Below are 27,821 nucleotides of genomic sequence, written 5' to 3'. Positions count from 1 at the left end.
CTTTATTGAGATATATTTTATATAACATAAAGTTTACTCATTTAAAGTATACCATAAATTGGTTTTTAGCATCTTCACAAATATATGAATACATTGCCACAATTTTAGAAGATTTTTTGACACCTCAAAAAGAAATCTCAAAGCTGTCACTGTCCACTCCACAACCCAAGTCCTAAGCAATCATGGATATACTTTTCTGTCACTGTAGATCTCCCTGTTCTGGACTTTCACACAGATGGAATCATACTGTGAACACCTCTGGTCTTTGTGGTTGCCTGTGACTCAGCGTGCTCTCAAGGTTCATCTGTGTCCCAGGTGTACACTCCCTTCCCTTTCTATATGTGAGCAGTGCTCCGTGGTGTAGACACATCACGTTTAGTTGTCCATTCATCAGCTGATGAACTTTTTGGCTGTTTCCACTTTGTGGCTATTGTGTTACACTTCTGTGAACATCTGTGCACAGGACCTGTGTGAAAATGTTTCCATTTCTCTTGGGAACCTGCTTAGGGATGGACTCTTTGTCCTCAGTGGAACTGTCAGTCTGTTTCTCCCCAAAGCCACTGCGCCACTCTATGTCCCTGCCAGCAGTGGTGAGGGCTCTTCTCTGCCCACATCCTCCCGGGGTTGCTGCTACCTGACTTTGTGACTCCAGCACCTGGTGGGTGGAGCAGCACCTCACTGTGGTCCTGATGTGTACTCTCCAGCTCACTAAGGTCGTCCAGCATCTTTTCATGTGTTTACTAGCTATTCTTTGGAGAGAAGTCTGCTTAGGTCCTTTGCCTATTTTTAAACTGGATTATTTGTCTTTTATTACTTGGTTGTAAATGTTCTTTATGTATTTTGGATACAAGTCCTTTATCAGATATATGAATTACAAATATTTCCTTCCATTCCATGCGCTGTCTTTTCATTTCCTCGATGGTGTCCTTGAGACATAAAAGTTTTGAAATTTGACGAAGAGCAATTATCCTTTTGTTCTTCTTCCGCATTCTTTTGTTGTATCTAAGAATCCTCTGCCATATCTAACACAGTGTTTTCTCCTAACATGGCGTTTAGCTCCTAATATTTGGGTCTTTAGTCCATTTTGTGTTATCTTGTGTGTGAAGGCACATGGTGGGACGTGAGTCCAACATCCCTGGTTTGCATGTGGCCACCACCATCCCGGCAGCATGAATGGAGAACACTATTCTGTCCCCACCGAGTGGTGCTGGCCCCTTGTCAAAATCAGCTGCCCACACTTGTGTGGCTTTGTTTCTGCACTCTTACTCTTACCCCATCTCTCTACGTGCCTGTCCTTAGGCCAGCACCACTGCTGCTTCACTGCCGTCACTCTGTAGTAAGTCCTGACACTGGAAAGTGTGAGTTCTCCTGTTTTTTCCCCTCTTTTTTAGAATTATTTTTGCTATTCTGGGTCCCTTACAATTCCATATGAATGTAGACACAGCACACAATTGTCCAGAGGCATTGTAGAGCCCCTACAGAACATGACTGTGTGCAGCAGCATTCGGAGTGCGGGGGCTCATGCTGCCACTCCTCAGCCCTGCGTGCAGGGCAGCCACAGCGACAGAGACTGACAGGAACCTACACCACTCTGGGGCTGCTGGGACCCTGAGTCCATAGTTCATGCAGGTGCAGGCAGAAGCTTCCGCTACAAGCTTGGGGACCTGCCTTCTCTCCAGGACATACTCCCTCAGGCCTGAAGGGACAGTCCGGATCTGGACAGTTGCTGGGTGAGGATGTGACAATCAGGAGTATTAACTTTGCTTTTGGGGTGCCTGGGGTGCTCTGAAGATCCTCTTCCCTTGAGAAAGCAGTCTTAACAGCTTCCAGGGAGAAGGAGCGGGTTACCCTATGAGGAGATAAGAGCAGGCCTAGTAGCAGTGCTGGATACAAGACAACCTGGACTAGTATGGGAAGAACTGAAGGAGAAAGGAACTTCAACCGAGAATTTTATGTCCAGCCAAACTAACCTTCAAATGTGAATGCTACTCAGAATTTTACAGGCATACGAGCCTCAGAAATATGGCTATGTAAAGTCCTAGCAAGCACTCAGTGGGACTTCACAGTCTGACCCTAAAAGTCCATTGATGTGCAAAGGGCCAAGAATGGTCCAAACTCCCTTGAAGGTCAGATGGAGGACTGGCCCTACAGCATAGCAAGTAGGGCCAGAGCCACCATCACTAAAATAGCTGGTGCTGGCTGGAGGACAGTGACACAGCACAGAAGGGTGATGTGCATTGGACACGGCAGCCCTGCAGAGCCGTGGGAGACGGTGGCTGATACAAGTCCATAAGAAAAAGAACCTACTTCTATGTCATACAAAACAAAAATCAGGTCTGAGTTTAAAAGGAAAGCTACTAAGCTTTTAAGAGATATGACTATGTACATGAAAACCCCAAAGAAGCCATGATAAAAGAGAAGAGTTTGGCCAGACATTTGGAAACAGTCTGCAAAGCTATCTCTCTCTATATATATACTCCAGTAATAAGTAATCATGAAATAGAATTTTTAAAAGTATATACTAATATCAAATAATAATAGTTTAAATTATAAAATAGGAGTAAATCTGTATTCCACATAAAATTTACTAGACGACATCAAGTCTTAACTGTATGAAGAGATATTCCCTGTCCATGGATAGACTTAATATCCTGAAATGTCTATTTTCACAAAAATGGTTCATGGATTCAGTGCACATCAAATCATCTCGAAAACCTTTTTCATGGAATGTGATCAGAAGATTCTGAGATGTATACATGGAGGGCAAGGGCCGAGGATGCCCAGGAAACATCTGAAGATGAAAGCAAAGAAGAAGGACTTCCAGCGGCACCAGGGAACGCCGAGTTTGTGGGAGCAGGTGGTGCTGGCACAGGTCTGTCAAACGGGCGCAGCCAGAGTTCACTTTTATATGTGGAAATTGGGTATTGACAGTGGAGAAAAGGGACTATTTAGTGAAAAACCAGTTTGCCTTTGTGCATAATAAATGAAACCACAACCCTTTTTCTCTCACACACACACACACACAATCCGCTTCAGAAAGATCAATAAACTAAATGTCAAATACAAAACTTTGAATCTTTGAGAAACAAATATACATGAAAACTTTCTAACTTTGTGTAGGGAAAGATATTTTTAAAAGAAGGCCCCAAGTCACTAACCATTAATGCTTAATAAATTTGATTAGGAACCTTCACTCTGAGGGAACTGCACCTTAGTGAGGGGGAGAGAACAGGGAGATGAGCCAGAGGCTGAAAAAAGAAGTTTCAAAACACGTACCTGACAAGGATTTGTGTTAAAACATCTTTAAAAAACTTTGGCAAATGAGTAAGGAAAGTACACACAATCTGATTTTAAAGTCAGTGGCAGGACTGGGCATTTCACAGAAAAGCAGACATCCCTGGCAGATACCCAGCAAGAGACACCCGCCTGCTTGGGGTGGTGGGGGTGTGGCGCCTTGCTCTGTGGGCCCATGGACCTGGCAGGACCAAGGTCTGGAGAGACACTTAATCACTGCGGGGGGTGGGAGGGTAGACTGATGGCACCGCTGAGAAAAGGCCTCAGCCTCATGTAACTTGGGAATTCACATACCCTAAGATCCAGCATTTCTGCTTGGACACACGCACCAGCCAAATGCTACCCACAAGCCTTCCACACAGAGAGCCCGAAAAGAGCCAGGGAGTTCACCATGGACTCCACGGACTCCACACTCAGTCCCAGATATGAACAAGATGAGTGAATCACACTCAGCACAGGAATGCTAAGTGTGAACACAGGTGAAGATCACATGTGTGGCGTGGGCAGACATACAGGTGCCATGGTGTACTCCTCCCCACCTTCTATGCTAAGGGAACAAGGGCATCACAAACACCAAGTTCAGGATCATGGCTAACTGCAGGGAGAGATGGAGCATGACAGCAAGACGCGGCCACTGCTCATGTCCTGCTTCGTGGCTTTGGCTCTAGGTTTAAAGGCCACAGTTTTATCAAAAGTTAACTAGCTGAACTGAGTACAAGGTGGCCGACATGACAGTGCAGCATGAACCAAAGATCGTGATTAATTTTCCATCCCAGAGGCCAGTAAAGATTCTGTTTTCCATATTCTCACTTAACACCACTAAATACTACTGAACTGCTATGGCCTTGGGGCCAGGCTTTGTGCTGCTTCCAGCCTGTCCTGTCCTGGGGAGCTGATTCATGCCCTTCTGGGTTCCTGGATTTTGCCAAATGGAACATCATATTTAAGGAGCTGACACCATGCAACCATGTGATGAAATGTTTGTTTAGTTGGCTTAAGAAACAACCTTCACGGGCTTGGTGCCTATAGCTCAGGCGGCTAAGGTGCCAGTCACATACACCAGAGCTGGTGGGTTCGAATCCAGCCCTGGCCTGCCAAACAACAACAGCTACAACCAAAAAACAGCCGGGCATTGTGGCGGGTGCCTATAGACCCAGCTACTTGGGAGGCCGAGGCAAGAGAATTGCTTAATCCCAGGAGTTGGAGGTTGCTGTGAGCTGTGATGCCACAGCACTCTACCCAGGGTGAGACCTTGAGGCTCTGTCTCAAAAAAAAAAAAGAAAGAAACAAAGAAAAAGAAAAAAGAAACAACCTTTACTCTGAGGGAACTGCACCTTAATGAGGGGAAGCTTCCTGACTGCATCTGATGCACAAACCAGCTCTCTGGGGCTCAGCCAGTCCAGGAGCAAAGTCAGACCTCATGTGGGAGGGGAGAGTGCTGGACCTGGGGTTCGGGGGTACTGAACCGGCAAATGCACCTCTGGCATTGTGGCAGGTGGCAGAGGCGGCAGGCCTACTGTCAGAGGCTTGTGTCCTCACCAGCCACTAGGCCTCTTTGGGGTTGCTTGATGGGTGACCCAAACTGAGTACATGGTGTGACTCAGGTGAAAAAGGGAAACTGGGCCCTAGGAGAGCTGTCCATGGAGGGGCCAGGCAGCATGGAGTCAGGCTCGTGTAAGGCACATGTGTCTACTCGTGCTGTCCAGTGTGGAAAATTCCTCTTGAGCTGTGGGGCGCTCTTACTGGAGGCGCTCACGAGGCAGAGCACTGGTCTAAGGGACAGGTGAGGCCCTGTGTGCCCTGGTGTGGCCCAGCTACTCCCTCCACCGACTGCCACCATTCTGACTGAACATACTTCTCTATGGAGAACAAGGAGCAGCTGCACACAGGGTGGGGGAACTGGGGCTGGGGCAGGTGCAGGAGGCAGGGGCAGGGCTAGTCACAGACCCTGCCTGCTGGCCTGTTCCCTGTCAGTAGCAGGGTGGGGTGCTGCTGCTGGGGTGGTGTGCTTTGCCCAACCCTTTCCAGACTGGGATACACACTGCCCTGTCTCTGCCTGCTGCCTGGGGCCTTCTGTGTTTTCTAAGGCCGTCGAGAATGGTCAGTCCCCAAATCCCCACCACTGCTGCTGACTTACTTTCTATGGCCTTGTCACTGTGTTCAGGGAGCTGCAGGGCCAGGCTGACCTGCTTGGGGGTCTCCTCCACATTCTCAGGCTGCACCGGGACTGTGGGTTCTAGGAGAAGCCAGTTAGTAACCACGTGGCAGGGCAGCTCCCCTCCAGGACATCCTTGGGCTGCCCCCTTAAGCTGTTTCTCCCCCGCAGGGTGTAGGGACATTCGGCCCGGCTCCTGGCATGGCGTCTGGTGAGCAGACGCTGTTGGCCCTACACCCCACTGCCAGAGGTTTAGCTTCACTCTCCTGCTGACCCCCAGCAGAGACCAGCCTTCCCTTGTGGGGCCTAGCAGAGCTGCTCTGGGTCAGGCTCCAGTGACCTGTGCTGTTGAGAGGCCCCTGAACTTCCGCTGGTGCTGGTGCTGTTTCCTCCCATGGGTCAAGTCCTGCTTCTTCTCCCTCCAGGTCCTGCTTTTTTGGGGCCGCTGCCCCCTCCCCGTCTCAGTCTCTGCAGCCCTCTGTACAAGGCTTTCACCTGCACACTGAGCATTTCCTATCTGCATTGCCTCTGTGCCCCAGGCCCACCTGCCTCCACTGAGCAAGGTGAGGGCAGCTGACTGCCTGTCCCCCAGATGCCTGGCCCTGGGCTCTTTCCTCCTGCTCACCACATGGCGGTGACCCCTTTGCTATCCCCACCCTGGTCCCTGAGGGCTCCTCCTCCCCTCCTTGCTGCACACCTCATTCTTTCTTTCCCTTTTCTTGCCCAGTAAGTTTTTGTTAGTTGAAATATTCATTAAACTGGAGACTGGGCTCTCTGCCAGGGAATTCTGTGAGGATGAGCACCTGGCTATGCGACGTGAGGCTCCCAGACAGGCCCAGTGGCACCTGCCTCCTGCCCAGGGTGTCTTGGGCCACATCAGGGTCATGGGAAGGCCTTTGCTACAGCAGGCTCCCACCTCAGCCCCTAATAAGCTTTGGGGAGGAGCCAGCTACCTGCCTCCTGCTGCTGGGATGACTTCCTAGGGAAAGTGACCAGGGCTGCCCATGTCCTGTGGTGCCTCCTCAGGTGGCCCCTCTAGGCTAGGCCTGAGCAGGACTAGAACCCCAAGGCTCTGCCTGTGGAACGCGGCCATAAAATGAGAAGTGGACACGCGCCCTGGGCTGTGCCCCACTTGCCCAGCACCCGGTGCCTTGTTCAAGATGGACTCCAACTGACACTCTGGGTGGGTTCCTGCACACTGGAGAATTCAGCTACCACAGCCTCCTGTCGCCTGCTTAAGAGACAAAACCCGAGTCCTAATATGGCAAGCAAAGCTTCCGTAGAGTCTGGGCCCGTGCCCACCATCTTCCTCTCTCATCCTATCCACATCCTGCCCACTGGGCTGCGCACTAACAAGCTGCTGCCCACGCCCACACCCAGAGCCTTGAGCACCAGCAGCGTCCGGCTGGGCTGGAGACCAGGTGGGCTTCAGCCAAGGTCTTCAGGGCCTTGTCAATCACCATGCTGGGCCAGGGGCCAGCTGAGTGTGTGGGAAGGCCTGGGGGCTGGCCTCCCAGTGTGGGTAGCACTCACGTGGTTGTGTGGGGACTGGCTTATGGGCGGAGCCACCGAGCCTGGCACTCACTCTTCCTCTGCCGTCCACAAGCTCAGAGAACCTGTGGAGAAGAAGGGGTTCACAACTGCCAGACTTTGGCCTTGTGGGCAGCAGACAACGGGCTGGGTACCTGGAGGGCTGGGAGAGCAGCTCAGGGGCGCTATGGTCGTTGAGCAGTTGCAACTCTGGCAGGCGCACAGGGGGCGGCCTGTTCCTGAGCGCCCGTGGGTGGTGTCCTCCCTGGGGCCAGCGTCTGTCGGCACCATCCCTGGGGGCTGCAGAGCAGATGGATGGAGTGGCATGGGGGTGGGGGAAGGGGGCTGCCCTGGACTGACTGTCCTGCTACTGCTGCCTAGGAGGGGCTACTACTCTCCAGTGCTTAGAGAAGGGCAGGGGCCATGCAGGCTGTGGTGGCTCAGGGCTGGGGCTTCCCTGCCTCCAGCCTACCCGTCCCTTCTGAGGGTCAGTTACTTGCCTCAGAGCTGCAACATGGACACGCCCTCACCTGGAAGTTGCCAGGTGGGTCCCAGACCCCCCACCTCAGACTCAAGTTCTCTATTTCCAAGGCACCTGGATATGGTTTGAGGCTGTTCCCAGCAAGTGGCTTTCCTGGCTGGACACCTCTGCTGAGACCCCAGCACACTGGCGCACAGTGAGAAGTGGTTTTTGACCTCCTAGGCTGGGCCCAAGTCAGGCGGCCCACGTGGACCAGCTCACTGGAACTGCCTCAGCACACTGGGCCTGCTTGGCAGGGGCAGCTGGGTCTGAGGGGCAGATGTAGCTGATGCCTCACAGGGGAGCCCGGGGGCCCCACACTGCCTGCTGGGGGCTCCCTGCTTGTCTCCTCTCAGTGTTCTGCTCCCTGTGCTGCCACGGCCAGGTCTCACATGTGCCCTGTTCCCACATGCCTGTGTCCACACGCACTGTTTTTCACGTGTGCCTCATTCCCACAGCACCTTTTGTGGGCTTCAGAGAAACAAGCAGTATGTGCAGGGCCCCCTCTGCACTCAGAGCTGACCCAGGTTACTGATATGGCTTGAGCCTCTGTGTGCCCAGCTGCCCCACTCATGTCCAGTGGCCCTCCTGGTCAGCTAGGGCTGCAAGGCCGCTCTTGGGACCTCCTCTTCATGGCTGCTCTGGGCATCCACCCCAGGTGATTCCATGTACTTACTACTCGCCTTCCTGGGGTCTACTGAGGGGTCTGGCACAGACAGGCCTCCACAAGCCTATCTTTCCAAGTGGCTGTCCCTGTGTGTCCCTGAGTCCCTCCTTTCTGCACCAACTTGAAAACCCTTCAGCCCATATGTGAATTTTTTCTGCTTGACATGCATCCTATCTCCAGGCTGCCTGTCTGATGCCCCTTGGGTAGTATGCCCCCACCAGAGGAGGGCAAGGACACCACATCCCAAGGATGTCAGTCCAGGCCGCTGCCCTGTTGGTGGCCCAGGCCTGATGGCTGGGTCGGTCCTGAACAGTCTGGTGCACTGACCAAACCCCTGTCTCCACCCTGCCCAGGGCCCTGGCTTGGCACTCACAGGTGATGATGTAGAGGTGGGCGGGCTCACTGTGCAACTGGCCATGCTCTGTGTTCTGCACAGCTGTCACAGACAGCTGGTAGCGCCTCCCGGGCAGCAGGTCACGCACCGTGTAGGATGCCAACTTCCCACTGGGGACATAGCGGCTCTTTGTGTTCTGGCTGGTGGTCACATTGATGATGTAAGCCTCGAGCAAGTCACCTGGAGTGGGGGTGTCCCACACTACATGGGCAGAGGTGGCTGTGACCCGAGTGGCAGTCAGATTAGCTGGAGGCAGAGGACCTGGACAAGACACAGAGTGGGGAGGAGGTGAAGGGTGGGGCCCATGGGATCATCTGGCAAGGACACAGTTTAAGTGTTTGATATGGATTTTTCAAGCCTCCTTGGAAACTATAGGATCAGACAGTTAAGTCCATAAACTCGCCTTAGGAAAAGTGCTCCACACCTCACTGCTGAGTCTCACTGCAGTCACCTTTGAAGCATTCCCCTGGGGAAGCTGTGCACTGTGCCAGTGCCTAGTCCACTCTTCAGAGCAATTTTGGAACCCTTGGAATGGCCGTCAGAGCTGTCATCAAATTATCTTTGATGTTCTGAATGTCATAAAAATGTTTTCCTTTCAATATTTCCTTTATCTTCAAGTAAAAAAAAAAAAAAGTTCCTGGGGGCCAGATCAGGTGAGTAAGGAGGATGTTCCAATACAGCTATTTGTGTACTGGCTAAAAACTCCTTCGCAGAGCGGTGTGAGCTGGTGCATTGTTGTGATGCAAGAGCCATGAGTTGTTCTAGATTTTCGGTTAAGATTATCTGGTTTCTCTGTTGATGTTTACATGGTCTGCTATGCTTCTTACAGTCAGCCAACAATTTTGACACACAATTTCACAAGTTTTTGCAATGTTTTTTGTTGGTTCTGCTTGTTACTGGCCACCCTGACCTCTCTTTGTTGGTAAGACTTTCTCTCCCCTCAGAGAAAGGTTTAATCATTTGTATACTAACATTTTCTTCATGGCATTATCATAAATTTGGACTAACATGTCCTTGATTTCACTTGCACTCTTGCCAAGTTTAACAAGAAATTTAATGCTTCTTTGTTGCTCTAATTCAACCTCCGACTTTCTCACTCAGCACATAAAAACCGTAGTGAACGCCAAGCAGTAAGGTACCACCACACATTGGCATGAACACAGCTGTAAGATCTGATACACCAAGATTACGGACCCTTACTGAGCTGTTTATACAGTGCTGCCAATGTAAGTGCACAGTGGCAAGTTCACAAACTTAATTGTGAGACCCTGTGTAGTCCTAAGAAGTGGTGTGTAGGGTGTCCACAGTGACAGGTATGCAGAAGCACCTCCATCCTGCCCTGAGGGTCCCTGGCCCAACGTTGTTGTCCCCTCGGGCTCAAATTCACCCAGCAAAAGCCCCACAGACTGGCCCATTGTGAGACCCTCACATGTGGCTGCATAGACCCCAGGTGGAACCCCTGCCCCACATCCTTTCACTACCTTCCCTGGGGGGGCTCTGGTCAAGAGCTGGGGAGGCAGAGTCACACCCACTGGGCAAGTTCTGCCTCAGCCTTTGCTCCTTGCAGATTCTGCAATTTTGGAATCCTTTTTGGGCCATCAGAAAAATGGCCATTCCACCTGGTCCTTCCATGTGTTGGGGGGGGGGCAGTCTAGTGACACCCCAGCTTAGTGGCAGCAGGCTGGGCAGTGTGGACATTCTGAGCCCAATGTGCCCCTCTGGCCTGTTGGTCAGCATCTCACAAGAGCTGCCATAGCCTTCGGGTGCTGAGGGCAGCAGAAGGACCTGGCCCAGCCCAGTGGCTCCTGCCCTGCAGTCTAGTGTAAGGGACTTCTGGGAGGCTCAGAGCTGTTTCTAATGTCATGGGCACTTTGGGGAGGACTGACAGGTGCTAGAGGGAGGTCAGAGCTTCTAGAAAAGGCCCTGCTGACTGGGCCATGCTCCTACTTACGGGTCCAGACGTGCATTGGGGCAGTGGCCAGGCTCTCAGTGGGATGCTCCTCACCCCAGAGCCCGCTGAGGGTGGTCACCTGGACAGTGTATCTCCTTCCTGGCAGCAGGGCCCTGTGGAAGGAGGAGTGAGGGGAGAGGGGCACAGAACCTGCTGAGGGGCTGTGGCTCCCTCAGACTGGATGTGACCACAGGTGTGTGTGCTCCTGTTGGTGACCCAGGCCACCTCCATGAGGGACAGATTTGTGGCCCTCAGACTTGTGTGCTCTCTCCATGAGAAACCACCTACAGTCTGTCCAGTGCAGTGAGGGGCTGAGAAGGGCCAGGTGCTCTCACAGCGGCTGCAGTGTGGTAAGAGTCAGATGGGCACCTCAGAAAGTCTCTGGCAGGACAGGGCTACAGGCCGGCCAGCTGCTCCTTCACAGGGACCTGCTGGCAAGGTGTCCCTGGGCTGGTCTCTGGGAACTAAGGGTTCCCCTTAACAGACTGGGGGCTCCCTGCTGTTGATCCAAACCGTGGTTTAGGCCGAGTGTCCACTTTTCACTGGCTCTGGGCAGGGAGTGCTACTCGGGCTGCCCTAGAGTAGCAGTTTCTCTGCTGGGCAGCTTCTTACTGGCCATCAGGCTAGTTGCTTGGGGATGGAGCGTGTCCTGTGGGACTACCTGGGACAGGACAGGAAGTGTGCTCATGGCGCACCTAGACTTAGCAGCGTCTCCCTGCGTCCCTTTAGCGTCCCCCTCTGCTGTCTGTCTCCCTGCGTCCCCCTCTGCTGTCTCCCTGCGTCCCTTTATCGTCCCCCTCTGCTGTCTCCCTGCGTCCCTTTATCGTCCCCCTCTGCTGTCTCCCTGCGTCCCTTAGCGTCCCCCTCTGCTGTCTCCCTGCCAGTGCCTGTTTCCAGAAGCCCCTACTGGTGACCACTCTGAGCTGGCCACAGTTGAGATGTCCCCACTGAGCTGACATGAACATCTGTGTCAAAGACACATGTGATGGGATGGAAATTTCCTCAACAGGCCCTGTGTTTCCTCTGCAGGCCCCAGAAGCCAGCAGACAGCATGAGGTGAAGACCACCAGCCCTGGGAAGCTATGGCTGGAGGCTTCTCTCCCACCACTTCTTGTCTTCTCCAGCTTATCTGCCCCCAAGCAGGAATCTGAAGCTTTCTCTCTGATGGCAGTCAGCACACGGGGCCCACTGTGGGACCCTGGATGTGCTGTGGGCAGTCCCTTCCAGCCTCCTTGTCACTGTCTCTCAGTATCTGTGCAGGAGGTGCTGGCCCAGATGATTAGGGCTTCCCTGCTCTCCCAGGCACTCTGAAGTACCAAGGGACCTGCTCTTCACACAACCATGAGACAGGGTGAGGCAGGAGTGAGACCCTAGAATATAGGCTGGCTCATCCCAAACCCACTCACACCAGGGAAGAGCAGCAGGTCGGGGGCAAACACATGGAGAGCCCGTCCTAGACCCAGGTCCCTGTTATCTGGGCTTATCCTCTTACCCAAATGTGAACCTGTCCACACTCTTGTCCATATCAGTGGACTGGTCCTTGGAGGCCTCAGGGTGGTGGATGGACACTCGGACTCCGCTGACAGTGGCGTGATGGATCCTATGCAGAGCCCACTGCACTGAGATGGTGCTGGCCGTCACGTTAGTGACCTCCAAGCTTTCAACAGGGCGGGGGCCTGGGGAGGCAATAGGCTGCTCAGCCAATGCTGGGCCCTCCTTGTTCCCAAGGGAGTGTGGGGGCTTATGATAAGAACAGGCCTGGAAGACTAGCCTGGGGTCACAGTTTGGTGACCGGCCAGCCCTTGGCTCCAGTCCCAGGAGCCGCTTGGAGGGACTCAGTGGGCAGAAGTGCCTGGACTCTGCCTCCAGGGTGACAGCTGCCAAGGCAGACTGCGTATTACATGTGGTCTGTACTAGTTCTCTGTCTATAAAAGTGTTTTTAATTCTTTTTCTCATCCTTAAGTGTTAAAAGTGTAACTCTAGAAAGCAGTAGTGATATCCATATGCAAATGAATACCCTGGAATATGGTAATTGTGCCCCCTTGGTGCTACCCCCTCTCAGCTGTCCCCTCTCTGGCCTCTAGCTCACTGACTGTGCTAGACACCACCACTGCCACCATCTTGGAAGCGGGCACACTGCCAACAGTGATGTGACAGTGTCAGGACCTCAGTGAAAGGAGAATGGAAGTGGCCACACAGGTGCCCCTTTTCCTATGAGAGGCATGAGGCACAGAGCTGGCCTCTGCAAGAACCTGGGAGTGAGCCCTTGTGGCAGGTGAGAGTGGGCCCAATGACGTGAGTGCCCCACCTCTCCCAGCTGTCCCCTCCTGGCCTACCTTCCACCCCAGCTCCTCTTATTTCCTGTTCCCACCCATCAGTGGGAACATGGCTCCGGCCGGTCCACTGAGAATCTGGTGGGCTTATTTCCCAGGAGGCTCTGGACACCATGCTGAGGGGTAAAAGCCCTGAGTGGGGTCTGGGAGGCCTGGATCTGAGGCCCGGTTCTGCTTGTAGCTGCTGCCATGATGTGGGCCTCAGTCCCCAGGAAGTTCTGTCTATGAGGGCACCTGGCAGTGAAGCAGGAAGGCTTGGGGGGCTTGAGCCTGTGACTTGTTCCAACCCCAAGGTGTTGAGTCGGTATAATTTCCCAAACTGGGTAGTAGGAAGAACCCTCTAGGACACTTGTTAATGGACTGGACACCCCGTGCTTTCTTCTTTCTTTTTTTGCTTGTATGAAAGGTCTTTATTGGTGGGGGAGGGAGGCTGCAGAACAGCACCGAGGAGGAGAGAAGAGAGGGGAGAGAGATAAGGAGAGAGTGGGAAGAGGAGAGAGAGAGAGTAGAGAAGAGCGAGGGGGAAGACGGGAGAGAGAGAGAAGGAAGGCAGAAGGAGGAGAGAGAGAGAGAGAGAGAGAGAGAGAGGACCCCTGCGCTTTATCCTGGAGAGGTGGTTCCCTGCATCTGCATGTGGTCAGGGGTCTTGTTCTGGCCAGTCCCTCAGGTGAGTTGTAGGATTTGTAAGTTTGGGAAAGGCCATTGTCATTCACTCTGATGTTACTGAGTGGATGGCTCAAGGAGTCTCAGTCTAGTGGATGAGGGAAGGCTCTCCCTCAGCACAGTGTCAGGGGCCCTCGATGGGACAGCTGCATGAGAGACGAGGTGGCTCGGAAAGGGCAGGGGTTGGGAGCCCAGGGCAGGCTTTTGTAAATAGCCCACCAGGTTCTCAGTGGATCGGCCTTGGCCATGTTCCCACAGACAGACATGGGCAGGAACAGGAAATGAGAGGACATGGGGTGGAGGGGGAGCCGGGAGGGGACAGCTAGGGGAGGTGGGGCACTCAGGTCATAGGCCCACTCTCACCTGCCACCTAGGCTCTCTCCTGGGTTCTTGCAGTGGCCAGCTATGTGCCTTGTGCCTCTCATGAGAGTAGCCGCCTCTACACGACCCTCCTTTAAAACACTAAAACAAAAGATGCTTTTCCTGAAAGTTTCAGCTAAACACATGGGTGTGTATTATCCAGGGCACAGCACGGTGTCTTGATCTAACTTGTGCTCCAGCCCCTGAGCCTCCCGCGGCCCCACCTCTGGCCTTGCCTATTGCCTAGTGGCAGGCTACTCATGACCTCCCCACTCTGCGGCCCGCACCCTGGCCCTGTTCCAGCTGCACCAGGAGCTTCCCAGGTCTGCCCTGAGGGCTGGGCTGTGTGCAGGGCCATCTAGTTGCCCACAGTGTGTTCTGGGGGTTCTTTCTCCACCCTAAGTCATTCCCAGAAGCAGACAAGCAGCTAAGCCCGCAAAGCCTTCAGGAGACGCCCCTTTTCCTGCTCCCGCCAGCTGGCCATAGCCTCACCTCCCTTTCTCCCCAAAGGCCAAGGAGGCTCCCTCCTCCCTCCTGCTCAGCCTGAGCCCTCAATCAGTGTTCCCAGCGTGTTGGCTGACAGTGGCACCTCCTCCTCCTGCTCCTGGCTGCCTGGACCCTTCTGGCCTGGTCCCTGAACAGGGAGTCACTGTCCTGCCCCCATCTACACCATCTTCCTCAGGGATTGCACCTGGTCATGGCTCTCAGTGCAGGCCACAGGCCCAGGTCTGTCGCTGCCTCAGGGGCCTGTTCTTTGCATATTCCCCCACCCAGTGATCATGACCCACATTCACACTCTCACCAGATCCATCCTGCAGCTCTGGGCCAGGACCCCCCACTTCATATCCCTGCTGGCTTAGCCCAGGGCTTCTCAGCACTGATTCCCAGGCAGGTAGACAGAGTATGTTTGTCACAACCATGGGGTCACACCAGCCGCCTGTTCAAACTTCTCCACCAGCTTCACTGGGAAAATGTGTATGGCTGCTGATCCCTAAGGGCCCTCTGTCTCTTGCTCAAGCTGGCTGTTCCCAGGCCCCTTCTCAGGCAGCCCCCTGCTCCCTCAGCCCCCTTCCTACCCATTACCTGCTGCTTTTGTTTTTCTCACTCTCCTCTCTGTTCACCCTAATTTTTTTACTTTAAAACTTTATACCTGTTCATAGCTTTCCCCCAGGAAGACCCAGCCCATCTTCCCTAGCACCATCTGCAGCAAGGTTGGTGCCTCCAGCCCAGCAAGCCTTAGCCACATAGGACAGCACAGGGCAAATGGTCTGTCCATCCCCTCCAGGGCCTGGCCAGTGCCCCTTTGCAGGTGGCAGTAGGCTGGAGGGCACTCACGTGTGCGGGCGAGCAGCACGGCTGGCCTGCTGATGTCGTTCTTGTTGCTGGCCTTGCGCTTGACGGAGAAGACAGAGATGTTGTAAGCCCTGCCTGGCACCAGAGCCCGGAGCTGGTGTGAGGAGCGGCTCCTGTCCACAAAGTCTGTGCGGCGGTAGGAGCCATCAGTGGAGATGTAGGTGACCGCATAGCCGTCCAGCACCTGTCTGGTGGCTGGGCCATCGGGAGGGCGCCAGGAGATGGAGACCCCACTCTCCTCCACCCTGTCCACCTTGAGAGCCGTTGGTGGGAAGAGCTCTTCAGGGTTTGGGTCAAAACACAAGGGGAGGGGTGTGGTCAGCTGCTGGTCAGGCACACCTGGACCCTGCCAGGAGTCTCGCCTTTGTCTGGGCTCTTGGGCCTGCACAAACCCCTGTGGGGTCCTCCTCAGTCCCTGGCCACGTGCCTCTGGGAATTCACACTTCTGCATGTGTGACGTGCTGTGTGAACCTAGGGACTGTGTCAGGAGCTTGAGCAGGCCACTGCCCAGATATTGCCCTTGGGGACCTCTGGGACTTCTGGGGAGTGCAGGGTCTCCCACCCCCTCATGGTGACACCCTTGCCGCCTCACCTTTGGCACAGTCCTTGCCCGTGTAGCCCACTTTGCAAGTACAGCTGTGGGACCCATTGCTGGCCAGGCAGTAGCCATGGCCCCCACAGGGGCTGGAGAAGCAGGGATCACTCACTGAGGGCAGGAAAAAGCAGTGGTGAGTGCTAGGCACTGCCAGGCCCCCTGCAGCCCGGCCTTGCTCCTGGGGCACTGGGTCCCTCTGCAGGCATGTCTGTGGTGCAGAGGGGACTCCATGCCAGCCTCTCCTCCCATGGCTTCCCTGCCCTCATCACCCTGTGGATGGGCCCAAGCCCAACAACCCCCATCCACCCTATACAATTGAGTGTTGTGGCCAGGCCCAGCAGGCTAAGACAGGCTAAGCCACCATCTCTCTGATACTCTTGTCCTAGGAGGGGAGGTGGGTGGCAGGTTGGACAAGAAGCAACTCCAGAGAGCCCTGGAGGGCCATGAAGGAGGATGGTGCTGCAGAGGTGTGTGTGGGGGTCCCCTGCGGATCCATGGTCAAGGAAGGCCTTTGCAGGAGGGGAGGGTGTTCCAGAATGAAGGGGCAGCAGGGCCGTGTGGGTAGACATGAGGCTGGGGCTGTCAAGAAGGCAGGTTCTGGCATGGGGCTTGGGGGCACCGTGAGGAGATTAGGAGATCAGGGAGGCCCTGGCTAGAGGACTGAGAAGGGATCTTTCAGGAGGTGGCCACAGAGCCCGCTGGGCAGACAGGCCTGCAACCCTACCTGTCTCACAGTGGTAGCCGAAGAATCCCTCTGGACACACGCACAAGTAGGCCCCACCACTGCCCTCGCACCGGCCTCCATGCTGGCAGGGGCTGGAATCGCAGGCATCCACCTCTGGAGAATACCCAGAGAATGGGCCCAACCGCAAGGGGGGAGTCTGGGGGAGGGAGGAGAGGACAGCGGGAGGAAGGGAAAGGGGAGGCATGGAGCAGAGGTGGAGGGGCAGGGGCAGGTGCACAGGAAACCCCTTAGCTCCTGAGGGAGCCGCTGTCCTCTCCCAAGGCAGACTATACCATCAGGGTATGCCAGGCCCACCCCCCACCCCTGCTCTTCGAATAGCCCAGGCTCTGCACATGGGAACCCTCTGGAGGGGAACAGCTTACCTGTTTCACAGTGGACGCCAACAAAGCCTTCGGGGCACTGGCAGACGTAGGCCCCTGGGAGGTCCCTGCAGGAGCCCCCGTTTCTACAGGGCCCTGCTTGGCACTTGTTTGTCTCTGTACAGAGAAAGGGCATTGCTGGCTCAGGCCTGGGGCTCCTACACACCCCTGGAGTTCTGTGCTTCCCTGGGGTGTGCCACCACCCTGAGGCTTCAGCCACCTTGTGTTCTGGGTATGGGCCTTTTCCTACACCAGCCCCCAACTCGCCCCTTGGGAGGCCATGTCTGTGCCCCCCCAGGCTGCTCTTATGCTGTGTACTGGAGGGCTCATCCCTGGCATGAAGGGCAGTCTTCTCCCTCCACCAGCTGGCACCACCAGGCCTGGAGTCAGAGGTTGTCACCTGTCCTCTCTGCTGCCCACCTTCTCTGCCCCCTGGGTCCCGTGTCTGAGGCCAGGTCAGTATTTCCCAGCTGAGCTTTCAGACTCCTGGGAAGGTGGAATCAGAGATGTTTGTAAATCTCTGTCCTGGATGTCAGGGCTGCCAGGGGCCTGAGAGCATAAGCAGTGGCCAACCTGGCCATCCAGACAAAGACCTGTCCAGGGAGAGGAGTGGCTGGAGCACCACGGCCAGGGCCAGGACACTGAGGCTGCCCACCCCCTGGGGGCCAGGACCCCTCCTTCCCGGCTGAGAGTGGGCTCCTGCATGCCCTGTGCGCAGGTATGGCTGAGACCCCTACTCTCCAGTTTCTTCTGGGCCTCCAAGAGTAACGTAACATGGCTATATTAAGCTAAGGCAGGAGGGACATGTGTTTGTTTGGGGGAGCCAGACAGAATATTATGGTATCCCCTCAGTGCCTAGAGGGGCCCCCTGACCCCTTTGTGGGGGAGAAGGCAGTGGCCCTGGGGCTCAGTGGCTAGTTGTATCCGTGTAGTGACCAGGCACAAGGGCTCACAGAAGACACCTCAGGGTTTAATCCCAGTGGCTCTCAGGGGACAGACTCAAAGGCCTCTGAGTTTTGGCAGAAAATGTCTTACATGCTATCTTGCCATCCCAATATATACTATATATACTAATCTTGTGTGAAACCAGTACATCTGGGGACATGCTTAGTTTTAAAAGATTCACCACCACGGGCTTCTTTTAAACTAGAAGTTGTCCTCCTGAATTTAAATGTTATTTTAGGAAAGTTGAATTTTAATTCTTAAAAAGTAAGTTAAAAGATGATAATGACTTAAGGACACCTGGACTCACATCCCCAGGGTTACAATACCACCAGGCCACCTGGACACATGCCCTCCTTCTCTCTGTGACGCCAACTTCTCTGCAGCACCTGAATAATGCACACTTGCCCTTTTTGGTGGTGGACTTTAGTAATAGGGGGTCGTGAGGTGCACCCTCTTCTTCCACTCAGCCTGTGAGAGCCCTCCTGGAGCTGTGGTTTTCCATGATCAGCGTCACTGCTGTTATTCCTACGGGGCAGGGCTGTGCCACACTCCGTCCATTCTTGTGGCTGAGCATTTGGGTTGGTGCTAGTCTATCTGCTATTACAAAAAAAGCTACTGTGTATATCCTTTCATGTTTTCTGATGTAGATGTATACATTGTTCTTCAGTTGATACCTAGAGGTGGAATTGCTGGGGTTGACATAAATGTTCAACACAACAGGCAAATTCCCAATAGTTTCCAAATTGCTCACACTGGTTTACACTCCATCTGTAGCTCATAAGAAGTCCTACTGACTTGTGTTCTCACAGAGGCTTTTTAGACTTTGGAAGTTTGCCAACGGAATGCATCTCATTGTGCTTTTGAGAGTATTTCTTTTTATGTCTGTTGGCCTTATGTATTTCTTCTGTGAAATATCTATTCATGTGTTTGTCTGTTTTCTTGTTGGGTTGGTTATTCATTTCTTATTGATTTATCAAGGTTCTTCATATCGTCTTGTAATTATATATAATTTCTCCTACTTCGTAGCTTATAATCATATTTCACTTTCTTCTTTAAAGTTTATGGATTTAAGTTTCTAATTTCTATACAGTTGAGTTTGTCCATTAACCCTTTTATATGTAAGCACTTTCTGTGGCTTAAGGAGTCTTTCACTACTTCAAGGTCAAAAAGATATTTACCTATATTTTCCACATAAAATTTTTTTTGTTTTGTTTTGTTCTTAAGACAGACTCTCTGTGATCTGGGTAGAGTCCATGGTGTCACGGCTCACAGCAACCTCAAACTCTTGGGCTCAAGCCATACTCCTGCCTCAGCCTCCCAAGTAGCTGGGACTACAGGCGCCCACCACAACACCGGCTAAAAATTACGTAGTTAAAAAAAAATTAAGTCTTTAATCTGTCTGGAGTTTTGTTACTATATATGATGAGAAATACAGAATGGATATAATATTTTTCCAAGTGCTTAGCCATTTTATTCCAACTGTCACGAATATTTTTTCATATGCTTTTAGAAGTTTATAGTTTTAGCTTTTACATTTATAATTCCTTTTACATGATTAAAAATTTATGTTTTTTGATGCTATTGTATGTAATACTGTTTTGTTTAATTTTCTGAGGGTTCACTGATAGAATATGGGAATGTAATTGGGTCCTGTAATGACCCAGTAGCCTGCGGCTTAGTTGGGTTCGTTCACGCGTTGTGCAGCTTCTCCTTAGGGTTTTCTGTGTACACACTTGTGTTCTCTTTACTTCTTCCTTCCCAATACACATGCCTTGTATTTCCTCTTCTTGTCAGTGGCACTGTCTAGGACCTCCAGAACAACGTTGGAAAGAATTAGCAGAATGGGCACTTTTGCCTTACTCCTGACTACAGGGAAAGGATTTGAACTCAAGTATTTTGTTGGCTTGGCACCTGTGGCTCAAGTGGCTAAGGTGCCAGCCACATACACCTAAGGTGGCGGGTTCAAATCCAGCCCAGACCCGCCAAACAACAATGACGGCTGCAAACAAAAAATAGCCGGGCGTTGTGGTGGGCGCCTGTGGTCCCAGCTACTTGGGAGGCTGAGGCAGGAGACTCACTTGAACCCAGGAGTTGGAGGTTGCTGTGAGCTGTGATGTCAAGACACTCTACCCAGGGGGATAGCTTGAGTCTTCTGTCTCAAAAAAAAAAAAAAAAAAAGAATTTTCAATAATAGTTGAATTTTGTCAAATAATTTTTTAGCATCTGTTGAGATATCATATGATTTTCTCCTAATCTAATATGGTGAAGTACATTGATTTAATTTTCATATGCGAGACAACCTGCATCCTTGAGATGAATCCCAATTGATCAGAGTTCTATTACTCTTTTTGTGTAGTGTTGGGATTGGCTTAGTGAATGCTCCCTCCTAAAATAGGACCTTTTTTGCTAAGCTTCCAAAGCTGTGTTTGCATGAGAGTATTTTTATGCTCTCATATTTGAGTAGTAATTTGACGGAATAAAAATGTTTAGGTTTTAAATTGTTTATTCCAATATCTGTCCTTAGGATTTGCTGAGATTCTTGGATTTGTGGGTTGATGTATTTCTTCATTTTTAGAAAATGCTCATTATCTCTCCAAATATTAATATTTATTTTATTCTTTCTGGCCTCTATCTCTGAGGCTCCAGTTATGTGCTTCTTTACCTGTTCAATACTATCTGACCTATCTCTGATAGTCTGTTCTGGTTTTCAAAAGTTCACTTATTCATAATTCATTTTAAAGATAATTTTTATCTTTGACCTATAGTTAAGTATGTCATCTTATCTTTTGAATTCTGTGATGTTTTTTCTTCTGTTGAATCCATTCTGTTAAGGCTATCCAACTTATCCTTCATGGCGGGTGTTCTAGTATCAGTTCTAGAATCTCCATTCTGTTACTTTATTTCTTTCTTCTGTTCAGATTCTCTATTCTCTCATTCATTTTGGCCTCTCTTTTCTTCTATTTTCTTTCTTTCTTTCTTTCTTTCTTTCTTTCTTTTTTTTTTTTAAAAGACAGGTTCTCACGTTGTTGCCCTTGGTAGAGGGCCTGGCTATTTTTTTGTTGCAGTTTGGCCAGGGCCAGGTTTGAACCCGCTACCCTCGGTATATGGGGCCGGCACCCTACCCACTGAGCCACAGGTGCCACCCTTTTCTTCCATTTTCTTTAACTCATTTATACTGATATTTTAAAGTCCTTGCCTGCAAATTCACACATCTGGGTCATCTGGAGTCCTATTTTGTCACTAGGTTGTGTGTCCAGCTTCTTGCTCCACAGACACAGTAAGTATGAGAAGAGAGGAAACAGAGCAGAGAAGTCCTATCCTGTGACGAACTTGCTCTGTTCTCTGCCAGACAGCTTCAGGAGCTGAGTTGGGTAGGGCTGGAGCATAGTTGTAGGTGGTTTTGAACGCTTAACAATTGGAACAGGTGGACTTGGGGTATAAGCCTTGTGAGATGAAGAAATCTCTCTCTGCTTTCCTGACCAGCTCCTGGCTTTTCATGCACTTGTAACAGTCCTGTGGGGGAGAACTGGTGGGTGCTGAGGGCTTTCTCTGTGGCTTCTCTTGATTTCAGTCTATTTGCCCCCATAGCATTATAAGTTTGGTTGAATTTTCTCTGCTTCTCAAATGTCCCCTGTCCATGATGAGTTTGCTTCCAGGGATGAAGGCAGCTGACACTCTTTCTCACCAGGTAAGGGCTTATCTGGGCTTCTTTGCATGTTATGCTCTTTGTTAGGTTAAAAAATATGATTTCATAAGTTTCATGGTGTTTCCTTGACATTGCAGTAGGAGTGATGGTTAGGGGTCCTCAAACTTTTAAACAGGGGGCCAGTTTACTGTCCCTCAGACCATTGGAGGACCCAACCGTGGGCCATGGGACGAGTTGGCTGCTATGCAGGATAGGCAGCAGCAGCAAAAACACCCAGTGGGCTGGATAAATGTCCTCGGGGCGTCACAGTTTGAGGACGCCTGATAGCCTCATTATTTTAAAATGTTCCTTTCGTTATCCTTCCTCCAATGTTGCAGAATCAGATGTCAATCTAATTCCTATTCCTTTTCAGATGACCTGTTTTTCCCTCTAAGTATATGAATTATTTTTGTCTGTGATATTCCTAAATTTTACTGTAATGTGCCTGTTTGTTTCCCTTCTTTCCTGTTTGACTGTTCTGTAGGCCCCTTTGTCCTGTCATTAATCTGTAATTCTAGGAATTTAACTGCACACTCAAAAATTCCATTTTACCTTTGTGTTTTCCTTCTCCCTGCCCCGCCCCCTGCCCCGCCCCTGCCTCGCCCTACTTCAATCCCTTTTCTGCCCCGACCCCGCCCCTTCCCGACCCTGCTTCTATTCCTGCCCCGCCCCTGCCCATGCTCTGCACCCAGCGCCTACGCTTTTTTGATTTTTCTTTTCCTGCTTCTTTCTAGGACAGTTCTTTAAACTGAGCTTTCAACCTATTAAGGTGTCCTTCATCTGTATCCATTTGCAAATCAATGTTTGTTATTTCAACTATTATAATTTTTTTTTTTTTTTTGAGACAGTCTCACTTTGTAGCCCTTAGTAGAGTACCTTGGCATCATAGCTCGCAGCAACCTCAAACTCTTGGGCTTTGGAGACAGGGTCTCACTCTGGCTCAAGCTGGTCTTGAACTCCTGAGTTCAAGCAGTCCTCCCACTGCTAGGATTATAGGTGTGAGCCACCACACCCAACCAACTACTGTAATTTTAATCTTATTTCCAATTTCTTTTTTAATGATTAATTGACCCTGTGGACGTGGCCTTGGTGATGTTTGCTTTTGCCTGTTTGTCATGATTATTTATATTGTTAATCCATCTTCTATACTGGCATCGCCTTGACTCCTCAGACGCAGGCTCTGACTGCACCGTCTTGGTGGGCCCTGTGCTGCCTCTCCAGGACTCCAGCCTGGCTCCTCTTGGCCTCAGCCACTTCTCAGAGCAAGCATGTGGGTGTTTGGCGCCTGCTCTGGTTTCTCTGGAGACAGGGGCCCTCAGTGAGCGGGCCCAGCAAAGTCAATAGTGACCATCACTGCCACTGAGGGATCTGGCCCTGATTCACACAGAATGGGGAAGAGGGAGGTGCAGGGTCAGACCTGGTGTCCAGACCTGGTGTCCAGGCCTGGGCCTGCAGCCCTGTGCTCCTCCAAGTGACCCACTCCACCCTGCTCCGCTCCTGAGGGCCCGAGAAATCACCTAGGCATTGAGGAGGCTCACTCCAGACACCTTGTGGCTGGCAGACCCGGATGTGGCTGGGGGTGCTCAGGCTGTAGCCAGGGTCACACGCATACAGGGCCACCGATCCTGGCCGAGTGCCGTTGAAGCGCAGTGTGGCATGTTCCACCTCCTCTGGGGAGCCACAGTCCACCTCTACAAGGGCACAGCCATGGTCCCACATTGTCCAGCACCTGACCAGGCCCCCCTCTGCTGCCCTCTGCCCCTCCCTGGCACTGCCCTTCCCGGAGGGAGGTCCCTTGACTTCTGGGGCCTGGCTGCCCAAGGTGAGGGGCTCCTTTTTTCCTTCTTTTCCTTTCATGGCCCTGCCCAGCTCCTTGGGGATTAGGAAGAAATCCCATCCCCCCACCCCCCACAAATACTCTGTCCCTCTTACCTGCCTGGCACCGGCGTCCCATGTACCCTGCTTGGCAGTGGCAGGAGAAATCAGAGCCCAGGTCCTCACAAGTGCCCCCATTCACACATGGGCTCTGGAAGCAGGGGGAGGGGGCTGCAAGAATGCAGGAAGGTCTCTCCTGAGTTGTCTTTTCTGAGGCCCTGGGCAGCACGGGAAATGCTGCCTCCTGCACCCAACTCCACCTTCCACCCTCCAGGGCCTGGGCCAGCTCTGCCTGCTGGGGCTGCTTTCACGTCTGGAGTCTGTCCCCAGCTGCCCTGGCCTCACCTATCTCACAATGCCGTCCAGAGAAGCCTGGGGGACAGTCACATTTGTATTTGCCAATGTAGTGGAAGCAGGTGCCGCCATTGTGACAGGGGCCGGAGGCGCATGAGTCTGGTTTCCCTGGAAGTAGAAGGCACCCAGCTGGCTCAACTTGCCCCCGCCCTCCGCCCCCTGATGCCTGCAGGCTGGGGCATCTTTATGACAGCATTCCTGAAAAGTAGGCCCAGGGCAGCTGGGTTGGAAGTTTGGGGTCCCAAGTCAAGCCTGGCTCCCTCCTCCTCTGCCCAGGCTGGCTCGTGCTGGCCCATCACCCTGCCCTCCCACCCCAGGGCCGCACCGATCTCACAGTGCCTCCCAGTGAAGCGGTAGGGGCAGCTGCAGTGGTACTCTCCGCCCACCTCCGTGCACGTGCCCCCGTTGCGGCAGGGCCCCGAGCTGCATAGATATGGCCGGGCTGTGTGGAAGGATGGAGAGAGACAGATGAGCAGGGGCCAGCCCTGGCCCTGTGGAGCCTACTACACACTACTGGGTCTTCCTCATTCCCAGCCCTGGGTGGGCCTGGGAGGCTGGGCAGGCTTCTTGGCTGAGCTCTGAGGGCCATAGCCAGGTACACATGGGGTTGGGGGTGAGACTCACAGGCTGGGGACCCCAAGTAGCCTCACACAGCAGAGGCCCCACCTGTCCTTTCTTCTCTACCTAAAGAATCAAACACATCATGGTTGTCCTACCACTCTGACAAATCACAACTTCACAGATGCCACTGAGTTCAGAATCCTTGTCCTCTTGGGCGTTCTGGGGGCCAGGTGTGCAGGAGGGGATATCGCTGTCCTGCTGTGTGTACCCTTCTCTGCCCACTCCTGAGAACAGCCACCTCCAGTCCCCTCTTTGCCACCCCTTTTGGCACAGAGGTGACCACACTGGTGGCTCTATCTGCTGTCATTAGCAGGAACCCTGGAGAGGGGGTGTCTGTGTAGTTCCTGGGGTGGGCAGGGATATGAAGTGCTGGGAGTGTGGCCCAGAGAGGAGGTGTGGGCTCTGGCAGGATGTCCCTTAGTGCCATGGCTGGGCCTCCGTACCCCCTGGGGTGGGGCTTGTAGCAGGAGGAGAGCCAAGGTGGGTTCTGGGCAGAGCAGATTCTCAGGGTGGTCCTGGGAGTGTGTTGAGGGTAAAAGACCCCAGCAGTGCTCAGAGAGAACCAAGCAGTGGACCTTGTCTTTGGAAACCTCTCCTGCTGCAGGCATGGTAGAAGCCCTGGGGATCCCAGGGGTCAGACTGTCAAGGTCCTGCTGTCAGGGACATGGTGCAGAGCAGGAGAGGTGCCCTGGGAAGGTGCCCAGCTGGACCCACTGAGGTCTCAGTGCTGCCCACAGCTGGTGCTGGGAGCTGCTTTGGGCCTGAGCCCCAGGAGAGCAGGCCAGGCCACCCCAGGTCAGGCTGCCACCCTCAGCATTGGCCAAGGGATGCCTGACAAGCCAAAGAGTCACTGGGGGGAGTCCTGAGTATTGTTTACAACTGCAGGAAGAGATAGTCCTCGGTAGGCCCTGGCAAGGACAGCTGTGCACCTGCAGTGCACCTACCAGGAATACTTACAGCTATTTGCCTAAGTGTCTAAGTGTTGTAAAATATCGACATTCTCCACACCGAATTAGGTGTCACAAAGTCCTAATGAAGCTTTAAAATAGCTTAGTAAAATGATTCCGCAATCTATTTGGAAAAGCGCTGAGCAGGAAATGAAGCCTATTCTGAGGAAAGTGAGGTGATGACCAGCTTGGCATTGCTGCAGATCAGAACAAGCGACCAAAGCAGTTAAGCAGTGAGGTGCCAGCCCCAAAGTGGATAGAACATAGCATACAGCCAGCCAGGCTCTAAGGAGGCAAATAATTAATTGGGGGAAAAAAGCCAACAGAGAAGACAAGAGGAGCTGAGGCCAGACTCGTGCTGCAGGGCGGGCGCTCTCCAGGGTGCTGACGCGGGTGCCCGCCGTTCCTACCTTTCTCGCAGTGCCTGCCCTGGAACCCACGCGGGCACTGGCATGTGTAGGAGTCGTCCTGAGCATCACAGGAGCCTCCGTTGAAGCAGGGGTCCGAGTCACAGGGCGATGGCAGGGCTGGGGAGGCAGAGGAGGAGTGGGCCGCGTCCTCTGCATGGCAAGAGGCTGGCAGGGCGCTGTGCCTGCCAGGGTCACCCTGATATCCTGTACAGAACCAAGGCTGCTTAAATCCCTTTGTGGGTGCCTTGATTCCTCACAGTGGCTCTAAGGCCCCTCCCAGGAATTTCTGTTACTCTTGATTTTACCAGAACCCACCTTCCCTCTTTGGCATAGGATTGAGCTGCAACCCATAAATGTCCTCCTATCATCACTGCCAGCATCACTGTCATTATTCTATGTAATTGCATACCATGTAGTTGATTTGTCATCTGTACACTAACAAACATATGGTAGTAGCTGTATTTAATTACACATACTGAATTACGTATACATTAAATATTTTAATAGCTTGTGCCAGGGATTAGGGGAAGACATCACAAGGGGCTTGTATGTGTGTCAAAGTGCCTCTTTACCAGGGAGCTTAGTGAGTGTGGCAGGGGAGCCACCGGGCTCATGGGACAGGGCTAGCTGTGGAGAGGCTCCTGCAGGTGCAGGCAAGTCACAGGAAAGCAGAATCCCTGGCCTCTGCCCACTCCCACTGCTGCTTCTCCTTCCAGACACCTCCCTGGTTTCTTGCCAGGACCCCAAACCTGCAGGCCGATCCCTGAGCCACTCACAGTGGCTGACATTGTGGTCAGTGTGGCAGACGCAGAGGTAGCTCCCCCCGTACTCCATGCAGTAGCCCCCATCTGGGCACTGTGTGTTCATGTTGCAGGGCATGGCTGTGACTTCTGCAGGAAGAGGAGGCATCTGCATCCTGGATGTCTTCCTGGGGACCTGTGTCCTTGACAAGGGGGGCTGCCCAATACCCAGTGACCTCAACAGAGTGACCAGATTCAGGCACTCTTATTGACAGGCCAGCTTGGGGTGGGGGTAGGGGGTCATGAACCCACCAGTGTGGACACTGTCTGGACCTGTGCGTCCTGGCCCAGACTCAAGCCACCATTTATACCCTGATCATAGGGAAGTACAGGGATGGGGCAGGAAGGGTCCCCCCTGGGCACCTACCAAACTCACAGAGCAGCCCAAAGAAGCCTGGGGGACACTGGCACAGGGTGGTGTTGGTGCCCAGACACCTGCCTCCATTGCGGCACTCACAGTTGCTGGGGGTTCCTGCCAGGGAAAGAGGGGGGCCTCTCATGTGGGGATACAGGAAGATGGGGCTCTCTCCTGATCCTGTCCTGCTTCTGGCCAACTCCCCATAAAATGGCTGTGTACACACGCTCACACTCTCGTACATGTTCTCTGCATGCACCATCCATGGAAGGGCCCTCCCTGGGTCTCCTGTCCCAGCCCCAGGACTGCAGCCCTGGCAACCCCAACGCACTCTCCCTGCAGTCCAGGCCCATGAAGCCTTCAGGGCACTCGCACACGTAGGCCTGATCTGCATCCACACAGGTGCCCCCATTCTGGCAAGGCATTGAAAGGCAGGCGTCAGGTGCTGGGTGGCTTCCTGCAAGAAAAGCAGTGGTCACTAGTGGCCACACTGGAAGCAAGTGAGGAGGTAGAAGGCAGGGAAAAGGCCTGCCTGCCCAGTTCCCACATCACTTATTGCATTTTAACCTCTGTTCTCAGTGAAATTTAAGCAAGAATCTGATTGTCCAGAAACTGACTAAGGAGCTCAGCATCCCCCAATTCCTTCCTTGGACCAAATGAGAAGCATGGGGGAGGGGGGGAGCTCACCTAAAGCCAGGGCCCACCAAACATTTCAGATCATCCCTATTACTAAAATGTTTGAGATTTTTCAGGTATCTTTCTGTTGTTGATTGTTTAATTCTGCTACAGTCATAAAATGTAGTCCTTGCAAATTTACTGAGTCTTATTTTTATGGCTCACAGTATGGCTTATTGAGATGCTCCATGAGCACTGGACAGGGCCTTGAGTGCTCCCTAGGAGTCGGTAAGGC

The 27,821-nt window shown here is 52.7% G+C and overlaps 1 protein-coding gene across 1 annotated transcript in view; it reads right to left on the bottom strand.

The window, feature by feature from the left end:
- SNED1 (sushi, nidogen and EGF like domains 1) overlaps positions 1-27,821 on the bottom strand; it is a 76,961-nt gene that overhangs the window by 11,554 nt on the left and 37,586 nt on the right. The window contains exons 9-26 of the mRNA XM_023518252.1: positions 27,243-27,368; positions 26,924-27,028; positions 26,533-26,646; positions 25,757-25,873; positions 24,104-24,220; positions 23,770-23,886; positions 23,482-23,595; positions 22,904-23,240; positions 16,923-17,389; positions 16,540-16,653; positions 15,813-15,926; positions 15,203-15,499; positions 12,004-12,187; positions 10,512-10,624; positions 8,540-8,821; positions 7,135-7,279; positions 6,983-7,065; positions 5,432-5,530 (exon numbers count right to left, since the gene is read on the bottom strand). Of these exons, the coding sequence (XP_023374020.1) occupies positions 5,432-5,530; positions 6,983-7,065; positions 7,135-7,279; positions 8,540-8,821; positions 10,512-10,624; positions 12,004-12,187; positions 15,203-15,499; positions 15,813-15,926; positions 16,540-16,653; positions 16,923-17,389; positions 22,904-23,240; positions 23,482-23,595; positions 23,770-23,886; positions 24,104-24,220; positions 25,757-25,873; positions 26,533-26,646; positions 26,924-27,028; positions 27,243-27,368 (3,045 nt within the window). The remainder of the gene's footprint in view (positions 1-5,431; positions 5,531-6,982; positions 7,066-7,134; positions 7,280-8,539; positions 8,822-10,511; positions 10,625-12,003; positions 12,188-15,202; positions 15,500-15,812; positions 15,927-16,539; positions 16,654-16,922; positions 17,390-22,903; positions 23,241-23,481; positions 23,596-23,769; positions 23,887-24,103; positions 24,221-25,756; positions 25,874-26,532; positions 26,647-26,923; positions 27,029-27,242; positions 27,369-27,821) is intronic.

The sequence above is a fragment of the Otolemur garnettii genome, unplaced genomic scaffold (genome assembly GCF_000181295.1).
Source record: "Otolemur garnettii isolate 467f Iridium unplaced genomic scaffold, OtoGar3 scaffold00133, whole genome shotgun sequence".
Taxonomy (NCBI): domain Eukaryota; kingdom Metazoa; phylum Chordata; class Mammalia; order Primates; family Galagidae; genus Otolemur; species Otolemur garnettii.
Note: the sequence above shows the minus strand (reverse complement) of the source record. Positions and strands in the feature narration are given on the sequence as shown.